The sequence below is a fragment of the Chiloscyllium punctatum genome, chromosome 32 (assembly GCF_047496795.1).
Source record: "Chiloscyllium punctatum isolate Juve2018m chromosome 32, sChiPun1.3, whole genome shotgun sequence".
In the NCBI taxonomy this organism is placed as follows: domain Eukaryota; kingdom Metazoa; phylum Chordata; class Chondrichthyes; order Orectolobiformes; family Hemiscylliidae; genus Chiloscyllium; species Chiloscyllium punctatum.
This window is the reverse complement of record NC_092770.1, coordinates 7,824,399-7,835,753: the sequence shown is the minus strand read 5'-3', so window position 1 is coordinate 7,835,753 and position 11,355 is coordinate 7,824,399. Positions and strand designations below refer to the sequence as shown.

General features: G+C 41.4%; 1 protein-coding gene across 1 annotated transcript; it reads right to left on the bottom strand.

Annotated features, from left to right (window-relative positions):
- Positions 1-393: 393 nt before the first annotated feature.
- Positions 394-11,355, bottom strand: llph (LLP homolog, long-term synaptic facilitation factor). The gene is made up of 3 exons (XM_072551580.1): positions 11,104-11,355; positions 3,308-3,517; positions 394-1,137 (listed from the first exon to the last, which is right to left on the bottom strand). The coding sequence occupies exons 2-3, from the start codon at positions 3,507-3,509 to the stop codon at positions 977-979; spliced, it is 363 nt and encodes a 120-aa protein (XP_072407681.1). The 5' UTR covers positions 3,510-3,517; positions 11,104-11,355; the 3' UTR covers positions 394-976.

Here is an 11,355-nt window from a genome sequence, read left to right as displayed (position 1 = left end):
GTCCTACCTGCCTATCTTCCTTTCCACCTATCCACTCCACCCTCCTCTCTGACCTATCACCTTCATCCCCAGCCCGATTCACCCATTGTACTCTTTGCTACCTTCCCCCACCCCCACCCTCCTCTCATTTATCTCTTCACCCTGCAGGCACTCTGCCTCTATTCCTGATGAGGGGTTTTTGCCTGAAACATCGATTTTCCTGCTCCTCAGATGCTGCCTGAACTGCTGTGCTTTTCCAGCACCACTAATCTAGAATCTGGTTTCCAGCATCTGCAGTCATTATTTTCACCTAATATCACTCACTGTCATGTGTTTCAGATTGTACAAGTTAGATGACTACAATCTGTAACATTGCAATGAGCAAACAATAACTTGGAAAATATTTCAATGGAATTTAGACAAATGTTCTTGGCAAGTTTTTATTTAGGTACATTACAAAATACTGTATATTTATTAAAAATATTTCTGACAGCCAAACTGCACATTATGTTTGACACGAGTAAAGACGAATTGATAACAAATGTAGAAATTTTACCAAGACTAGATCTCTTTAGATGAAATTTATATATTTAATTGATCTTCTCAGGATATTTTCTCCACCTACATAAGCAGATCTATCAATCCCTTTTGTGTTCTGCAAGCTGAGAACTCTTGGTTAATGGGGAAATGCTAAACTTGCTGTGTAAGTGAACCTTAGAACACTAAACACCAGATTTTCACATCAGTGCCATTTTGTTGTTGTTGTAGTAGTAACCTTTTAATCTAAAATATGTTCCAAGTCAAGAATCTTCAAAAGGTACAGAACATCATACTAGAATTGTTATGGTACATTTCTAAAGACATGCATGACAACACTTTCACTGTCAACACATTAAAACATTTGAAGTACCTGCTTTCCAAAACTGATGTTTATTTCTAGTCTTATCATAATCTTAACTAATTAAGTTCTTGTATGCTTTATTTTCTTACAAGTCTATCAAACCAGTCCCTTTGGTTGTTTTGATTTTCGCTTCTTTTTCAGTTGGCTTTTGATCTTTTTTCTTTGTCTAGGGTGCATCCATATTGGATACTGTCCATGTTCATTTAAAAGAGTCTTTTTCCTCCTTTTATTATCTGTATCCATTGGAGATGCATCGCCTGTGAAGGATAAGTTGTATTTAGAGTGTTAGAAAACATTTAAATTACTTCCCAAATTGAAGGGTTTTGCCCGAAACATTGATTCTCCTGCTCCTTGGATACTGCCTGACCTGCTGTGCTTTTCCAGCATCACCCCTTCGCCTACAAACATTTTGCCTTATTAAAATAGCTTTATGCATGGAAATCGTATCTCACTAACTCAATTGAGTTTTTTGAAGAGGTGACAAAGAAGATTGATGAAGGCAGAATGGTAGATGTTGCCTGTATTGAATTCACCAAAGTGCTTGCTAAGGTTCTACATTGTAAACTAGTTAGTAAGGTTAGATGACATGGGACCTACCGATCACCTTCCCAGCTACTTTCCCTCCATCCCCACATTTCTCTCAGCCCCCAACCACATTCCTGATGAAGGGCTTAAGCCCGATCATCGATTCTCCTGCTCCTCGGATGCTACCTAACCTGCTGTGCTTTTCCAACCCCACACTTTTTGACCTAGGGTATCCAGGGGGACCTCGCCAATTTGATACAGAATTAGTTTGGAAGTAGGAGACAGAGGGCGGTAATAACATGTTGCTTTTCAGACTGGAGGCTGTGACCAGGGGGTGTGCCCAAAGGATCGAAGCTGGGTCCACTGCTTTTCATCATTTATATAAATGATTTGGAATATGGGAAGCATAGTTTGTTAAGTTTGCAGATGACCCCAAAACAGGTGGCGCAGTGGATAGTGAAGACTATTATCTCAGAGTAAAACGGGACCTTGATCAGATGGGCCAATAACTGGCCGAAAACGCAATACCTCACATCTTTCCAAATTAAATTCCAAGGCAAACCAGAACAGAACTTATACAGTTAATGGTGGAACCCTGGGGTGTGTTGCTGAACAAAGAGACCTGGGGTGCATAGCTCCTTAAAAGTGGAGTTGCAGGGAGACAGCATGGTGAAGGTGGTGTTTGGCACGCATGCTTTTATTGGCCAGAACATTTGAGAATAGGAGTTGGGATGTTATACTGCAGCTGCACAGGACATTGGTGAGGCCATTTTTGGAATACTGAGTACAATTCTGATCACCCTTCTACAGGAAGGATGTTGTTAAACTTGAGATGGTGCAGAAAAGATTTACAAGAATGTTGCTGGGACTGGAGGTTTTGAGTTCAAGGGAAAGGCTGAATAGGCTGGGGGTTTTTATCCCCCAAGGAGCATCGGAGGTGGAGGGGTGACCTTATAGAGGTTTATAAAATCATGAGGGACTTAGATAGGGTGAATAGCCATGGTCTTTTTCCTACTGTGGGAATCAAAACTAGAGGGCACAGGTTTAAGGTGAGAAGGGGAACATAAAAACGTCCAGAGGGGTAACTTTCACACAGAGGGTTATGTGTGTATGGAATGAGCTGCTGGAGGAAGTGGTGGAGGCAGGTACAATTACAACATTTTAAAGGCATCTGAATGGATTGTCAAATAGGAAGGATTTAGAGGGATAGGGACCAAATGCTAACAGATGTGACTAGGTCAGATTGGGATGTCTGGTTTGCACAAATGAGTTGGACTGAAGGGTCTGCTATATAAATCTATGACTATAATTAATGCACCTCTGCCAATTAATTAAGTGCTTATGGAATAAACAATTATCTGCTGTAGACAAATTAGATAGGATCCAGAATTAATCCATATTATGTACCGTTACCTCAAGTCAGGCAGGACAATGTTGTGAACATTATAATTCAGGATCCTTAGGTAGGATGGGATTGAACCCTTTAAGCAGTCTGTGGCCATGGACAGAAGCTGCTCTAAATTTGGTTGCAATGTCACCATGACACGTACAGTCAATAATAGCTACTGGAGTTCTATATAAAAGATTAAACATGGCTTCTGACAAATTTATAGAAGGAAACAAAGTTACATCACAATTCTCACTTCTAAATTTATAATATAATTTCTTCCTCATATTCCTCCAGACAAAGTTAAGGGACATTACATTCTCTTACTGTAAGTCATTATCTTATTTAGTCTCAAACTTCTACTTCAGATTTTCTTGCCTTTTAGAATTTGCTGGCCTTTAAAGAAGCGTGGGTACTGACAATAAGCCTTTCTTGATGTACCTTTTCTTTGAGCATGGGTGCACTTTATATGGAACATTGCTCAATAGTTTCCCAAAATTTAGAAAATAAATTACCATCCTCATTTGCAGCTGGGTTCTGTTTCAGTTTCTCACATGGTACCACAGTTGCAATTTCTTTAACATCATTCATAGTGATGTCACCAGTGCCATCCACTCCTAGTACACGTTTCAGTCGAGCAAGCTCCTTTGGTGCATTTCTTTTCCTCCTTTCTGCCCGCATCTTCCGCTTCCACTTACTTCTTAGGCTTTTTGCCATTTTTCCTTCTGCATTTTAGAAAAGAAATTACACAAAGTCTAATCTTAGATTGACATAGAAAAGTACAGCACAAAACAGGCCCTTTGGCTCACGATGTTGTGCCGAGGTTTAATCCTAATGTTAAATATAATAACTTAACCCATGCACCCCTCAACTCTTTGCTATCCATGTGCATGTCCAGCAGTCGCTTAAATGTCCCTAATGACTCTGCTTCCACCATCACAACAGGCAACGCATTCCATGCATTTACAACTCTCTGACGTCTCCTTTATACCTTCCTCCTAATATCTTCAAACTACAACTCCTTGTACCAATCAATCCTGGCCTGGAGAAAAATCTCTGGCCATTGACCATCTATTCCACTCATTATCTTGCATACTTCGATCAGGTCTCCTCTCTTCCTCCTTCTCTCCAGAGAGAAAAGCCTGAGCTTATTCAACCTTTCTTCATAAGGCAAGCCCTCCAGTCCAGGCAGCATCCTTGTAAACCTTCGTTGCACCCTCTCCAAAGCCTTTATCTTTCCTACAGTAGGGCAACCAGAACTGGACACAATATTCCAAGTGTGGTCTCACCAGAGAGCTGTAGCAAAACCTTGCGGCTCTTAAACTCAATCCCCCTGTTAATGAAAGCCAAAACACCATATGCTTTCTTAACAACCCTATCCTATGTACTTGCATACCCAGATCCCTCTGTTCCTCCACACTGCCAAGAATCCTGTCTTTCGACTTTCTAAAATGCATCACTTCGCATTTATCCAGGTTGAACTCCATCTGCCGTTTTTCAGCCCAGCTCTGCCTCCTGTCTATGTCGCGCTACAGCCTGCAGTTGCCGCCTATACTATCGAAGACACCTCCAACCTTTGTGTCATCTGAAAATTTACTAACCCACCCCATAACCTCCTCATCCAACTCATTTATATACAAAAGAGCAGAGCCCCAAGAACTGAGCTTTGCGGGACCCCATTCAACAGTGACCTCCAGGCAGAATATTTTCCATCTACAACCACTCTCTGCCTTCTGTCAGCCAGCCAATTCTGAATCCAGATAGCCAAATCTCCCTGTATCCCATACTTCCTGAGTTTATGAATGAGCCTACCATGGGGAACCTTATCAAATGCCTTGCTGAAGTCCATACACACCACATCCACTGCTCCACCTTCGCTGACCTGTCTTGTCACCTCCTCAAATAACTCAATAAGATTTGACGCATGACATGCTCCTCACAAAGCCATGCTGACTGCCTTTAATGACACTGACCACAACGTAAGACTGACTGGTCTGTAAGTGACAGGGATTTCCTATTACCCTTCTTGAAAAGAGGAACAACATTCGCCTCCTTCCAATCCTCTGGTACAACTCCCGTGGAGAGTGAGGCGGCACATATCCTTGCCAGTGGCTTAGTAACCTTCTTTTTCGCTTCCCGGAGCAGCCTAGGATAAATCTGGTCTGCCCTGGGGACTTATCAATTAATGTTTTCCAAAATTTCCAGCACATCAACTTCATCAATCTTGATCTGGTCAAGACTATATCCCAGTTCCTCAAAGTTTTCACTCACAACAAAATCTCTTGCTGAAAACCGAAGCAAAAAATTCATTTAGGGCTTCCCTTATCTGCTCAGACTCCACGTACAAGTTCCCTCTGCTATCCCTGTTTGGTTCTACCTTTTCCCTAATTATTCTCTTATTCCTCACATAGGAGTAAAATAAGATAAAGGTTTTATTGTCTAACTGGCAAACTGAGTAAATGTATTATCTAGTATTGATCTATAGAGTCATAGAGACGTACAGCATGGAAACAGACCCTTTGGTCCAACTCGTCCATGCCGACCAGATATCCCAACCTAATCTAGTCCCACTGCCAGCACCCAGTCCATATCAGTCCAAACCCTTCCTATTCATATACACACCCAGATGCCTTTTAAATATTGCAATTGTACCATCCTCCACCACTTCCTCTGGCAGCCCATTCCACACGCACTACCCTTTGCGTGAAAAAGCTGCCCCTGAGGTCTCTTTTACATCTTTCCCCTCTCACCCTAAACCTATGCCCTCTACTTCTGGACGCCCCACACCAGCGAAAAGACTGTCTATTTACCCTATCCACGTCCCTCATGATTTTAAAAATCTCTATAAAAGGTCACCCGTCAGCCTCCATGCTCCAGAGAAATCAGCCGCAGCCTATTCAGCCTCTCCCTATAGCTCAAATCCTCCACTCTTGGCAACATTCTTGTAAATCTTTTCTGAACCATTTCAAGTTTCACAACATCTTTCTGATAGGAAGAAGACCAGAATTGCATGCAATATTCCAACAGTGGCCTAACCAATGTCCTGTACAGCCGCAACATGACTTCCAATGCCTGTACTCAATACTGACCAAGAAAGGAAAGCATATCAAATGCCTTCTTCACTATCCAATCTATGTGCGACTCCACTTTCAAGGACCTATGAACCTACACTCCAAGATCTTTGTTCAGCAACACTCCCTAGGACCTTACCATTAAGTGTATATGTCCTGCTAAGGTTTGCTTTCCTAAAATGCAGGACCTCGCATTTATCTAATTTAAACTCCACTTGCCACCTCTCAGCCTATTGGCCCATCTGATCAAGATGCCATTGTAATCTGAGGTAACCTTCTTCGCTGTCCATTACACTTCCAATTTTGGTGTCATTTGCAAACTTACTAACTATACCTATGCTCACATCCAAGTCAGTGAACCCAGCATCAATCCTTGGTCACAGGCCACTAGTCTGAAAAACAACCCTCCAACACCACTCTCTATCTTCTACCTTCAGGCCAGTGCTGTATCCAAGTTACTAGTTCTCCCTGTATTCCATGAGATCTAACCTTGCTAACCAGTCTCCCATGGGGAACCTTGTTAAATGCCTTACTGAAGTCCATATAGATCACATCAACTGTTCTGCTCTCAATCTTCTTTGTTACTTCCTCAAAAAACTCAATCAAGTTTGTCAGACATGATTTCCCTCGCACAAAGCCACACTGACTATCCCTAACTAGTCCGTGCCTTTCCAATACATGTACATCCTATCCCTCAGGATTCCCTCCAAAAACATGCCCACCACCGACATCAGGCTCACTGGTCTAGAGTTCCCTGGTTTTTCCTTATCACCCTTCTTAAATAGTGGCACCACGTTAGCCGAGCTCCAGTCTTCCAGGACTGCACTTGTGACTATCGATGGTATAAATATCTCAGCAAAATGCCCAGCAATCACTTGCCTAGCTTCCCACAGAGATGTAGGGTACACCTGATCATGTTCTGGGGATTTATCCACTTTTATGCATTCCAAGATATCCATCACTTCCTCCTCTGTAATATGGACATTTTTAAAGATGTCACCATCTATTTCCCTACATTCTATATCTTCCATATCCTTTTCCACAGTAAACAATGATGCAAAATACTTGTTTAGTATCTCCCCCATCTCCTGTGGCTCCACACAAAGGCCACCTAGCTGATCTTTGAGGGGCCCTATTCTCTCCCTAGTTACCTTTTTGTCCTTCATGTATTTGTAAAAACCCTTTGGATTCTCCTTAATTCTATTTGCCAACACTATCTCGTGTCCCCGTTTTGCCCTCCTGATTTCCCTCTTAAGTATACTCAGACTGCCTTTATACTCTTCTAAGGATCCATTCGATCTATCTTTCTATACCTGACATATGCTTCCTTCCTTTTCTTAACTAAAACCTTAATTTCTTTAGTCATTCAGCATTCCCTACACCAATCAGCCTTTCCTTTCATCCTAACAGGAATACACTGTCTCTGGATTCTCATTATCTCATTTCTGTAGGTTTTCCATTTTCCAGGGGTCCTTTTACCTGCGAACATCTGCACCCAATCAGCTTTTGAAAGTTCTTGCCTAATACCATCAAAATTAGCCTTCCTCCAATTTAGAACTTCAACTTTTAGATCTGGTCTATTCTTTTCCAACACTATTTTAAAATTAACAGAATTATGGTCACTGGCCCCAAAGTGCTCCCCCACTGACACCTCAGTCACCTGTCCTGCCTTATTTCCCAAGAGTAGGTCAGGTTTTGCACCTTCTGTAGTAGGTATATCTACTTTTTAAATCAGAAAAGTTTCTTGTACATGCTTAACAAGTTCCTCTCCATCTAAACCCTTAACACTAGGGCAGTCCCTAGTGTTTGGAAACTTAAAATCCCTGACCATAGCCACCTTTTTATTCTTACAGATAACTGAGAGCTCTTTACGAATTTGTTTCTCAATTTCCTGCTGACAATTAAGGGGTCTATAATACAATCCCAATAAGATGATCATCCCTTTCTTATTTCTCAGTACAACCCAACTAAATTCCCTGGATGCATTTCCGGGAATATCCTCCCTCAGTATAGCTGCAATGCTATTCCTTATCAAATATGCCATTTGCCCCTCCTCCCTTTCTGTCCTTCCTGAAGCATTTGTATCCTGGAACATTAAGCTGCCAATCCTGTCCATCTGAGCCACATTTATTTAATTGTTATGATATACCAGTCCCACATTCCTAACCATGCCCGGTGTTAATCTCCCTTCCCTGTTGGGCTCTTGTACTGAAATAAATGCAGTTTATCAGTCCTATCTTGTTCTCTGCTTTGTCCCTGCCTGCCCTGACTGTTTGACTTGCTTCTTTTCTCAACCATACCAGTCTCAGATTGATCTGGGTAATCCAAGATGGAGGACAGGAAAAATTTCTGGCTGTAACAGGTCACTCCGTTTTTGAGGTATTTTAGGTGTTGGAGGTGATTTCCTCAAATTCGAGGAGCAGCAATTACTGTTTTATATGCTGTTGCATTTGTTTTACTCTGAAGTTTCAAAGCAACAGCACTTTTAAAAAGGAGAGGAACAGACAATGGCAGCACATGGTCAGGCAGTGCAGGAGAGAGAGAGAGTGAGAGAGAGAAAGAAAGAGAAAAAGAAACCCACACTACTCCCTGACACAGCACTGAACCTGCACAGGTACTGTCTGTGCTGTTTGAATTCATGTATTGCTGGACATCGGAGTGTGTTTGGGAAAATTAACACAGTGAAACTCATCTATACCAAACTCCATATTTGATCCAAAAAAACCCGAAAGAACTGCGTACGTTGGAAATCAAAAAGAAAACCAGAAACTGCTGGGAAATAAACAGTTCTGAAGAAAGGTCACTGGAATCAAAATGTTAAGATTTTCTCAACAGATGCTGCCAGACCTGCTGAGGTTTTCCAGCAATTTCCATATTTAATTATTGGGTAAAGGGAGAAAAAGAAAACAAGTTAGGGTTCTTGATCCCAATTGATTTTTATTCAAGGACCCTTACTGTAAAGATTTACTGGAATGAGCCATTTTGCATCTCCAAGTTCAATGCAAAGTCTCTTGGTTAAGAATGGCTGATTGACTTGAGTTTTTTGAAGTCTAAAAGTGTGATGCTGTAAAAAGCTTTTTCCAGTGCCACACTTTTCGACTCTTGACTCTCCAGCATCTGCAGTCCTCACTTTCTCCTGAGTTTCAGGAAGGTTAGTTTGAAATCATACTCTCTCAGCTCAAGTCGACATTTTCAAGAAACAAGAGGGGAGAACATTATTCTTTAGAAGGTTTTTGAAATATTTCTCACATGATAGCCCTATGAAAGTACAGATTTGTATTGATATTAACATTGATTGAAAACACTGTTAGTGATTTAATACAACTGTACAAAATAGAACTGAGTAATAAATTTAATACTCAATTTTCTCTCCCCCATGTTTGAAACATCTTATCTATTAATTTTAATTTCTAATATTGGATAGGCACAAACGAGACAAGACAGCAGAAATCAACTTTCACGTTAAAAAGATAGCCAAACATATGCACCAACACCATATCAAACCTTCTTAGATTTATACATTGTTTTTATTTGTTTCACTTTAAATGGTATTTTCAAAAGGCTCTACTACAGTTTTATTAGTTCATGAACTAATCTCATCAGGCCATAGTTACTTGAATACATTTCAAGGGCCTACACTCAATATTGTACTGTTGCTGTACCAGACTTTAAAAACTGTATTTGCTCAGAGGATGTGAGAGACGCTAAATGTGGGTGGGCCAGCATTTCCTGCACATCTCTAATTGCTCTTGACGTGGTAGTGGTGGTGAATCTTGAACCATCATAGCCCATGTGATATATTCAGCATTTTTAGGAAAGCAATTTCACCAAGTTGACCTAATGATAGAGAAGGAACAACACACAGGCGATGGTGTCACATACATATGGTTGCCTTTCCTCTGAATGGTAAAGGTTACGTAATGTGAGTGTTAGCAATGAAGCCTTGGTGAGTTACCACAGTGCCTCTCATAATGATATACACTGCAATGAATATAATAGTGAATTTTGAATGTGATAGATGGGGTGTCAATCAAGCAGGATTGTCCTGGATGGCATTCAGCTTTCAGAGTGCTGTTGCAACTGCACCTATGCAGGCAAGTGGAGAGTGTTCAAATCACAGTCTTGATCAGTAGCAGTCCCATTGTTGTTGACAGGATTTCATGATGGTAACTTAATGGTATGAGGGGATGCTCAATACCTTGCAATGTATGGCACAAGTGTCTTTGACATTAGATGCTCCTGGGGAATTAAATTTTTTTTTGAAGGAACAACTGCAATATTTGCTTAGTATTTTACAACGTAAAGCAAAACATATCCTGTACACAAATGGAAATGATTCCCGTTTAGAGTCTTCTTTCCTGAATGTCTTCCTTTCATTGGACAGCTTAGTTTATATTGATTGTTTTGTTACCTCAGTTTTGAGTTTTTCTACTCAACTTCTTTGTTGGTAATGTTTATTACACTTAAATCTCTATTTCCTTTGTCAAAAGGTTATCAAAGTGGTCCAATAAACAACTGATCAATTCAGAACATGATGAACCCAGACTCTGTTCACTACTTCAGTAACAGTAGGACATTGCAATGCTTTTGCTAAGTTGGAAAGAATATTCCAGCTAACGTAAGTGGTGTAATTATAAATATAACGTTAAAAAGTTACATTTATTTACACTCAAGGTATTTAACAGCAACTGCAACAGCAAAATTATTCTCTGAAAGATCCTAATCTACCAGCCTTCCTCTGAGAGGCAGAATCTGGAATATAGATCAGCCGAGTGGGATAGGATTTGAGGGTACACTCTGGCCCCGTGTAGGGTAGGCTTTAGAAATACATACGTGGCAAAACATGCAGATGTGATTGAATTTGCTAGCTATTTGAGAACCCATCAGCCCAGAATAGAAATAATGTCATCCTCGATCCCGAGGAACTAGGTTAGGAAGGTGGAGAGAGGCGGAGAAAGTTTTAAAATCAACGTAAACACTCTGCCAGAATAACAATTAAAATATAATGTGTTTGAAACCACAATAATGTCTGGGTCTGGGCAGAGTGGTACTCCCTTGTCTGCTCCGCAGGTAAGGCGCGCGGGGTGGGGGCTTCTGGCGTCGGGCCGACCTCTGAAACCAGCTCCTGTTTGCACTGGCAGAAATTCAGCAAACCGGACTGATCGCATTCACAACTCGCTGCGATTCCACAGTTGTTGGTTCCCCTAATAAAGATGAAAAAGAGAAAAACGATCGCTTACATCAGTCACGCCGACCACCACGTTCACCAGGTCCGCGTCCAACATGAAAATGTTAGAGCATTCTGGGATACTGGAGGACTCCGGCAGACCTTCCTCCGAGCACCCTCGTAGATAGAGGATTCTGGGATACTGGAGGACTCCGGCAGACCTTCCTCCGAGCACCCTCGTAGATAGAGGATTCTGGGATACTGGAGGACTCCGGCAGACCTTCCTCCGAGCACCCTCGTAGATAGAGGATTCTGGGATACTGGA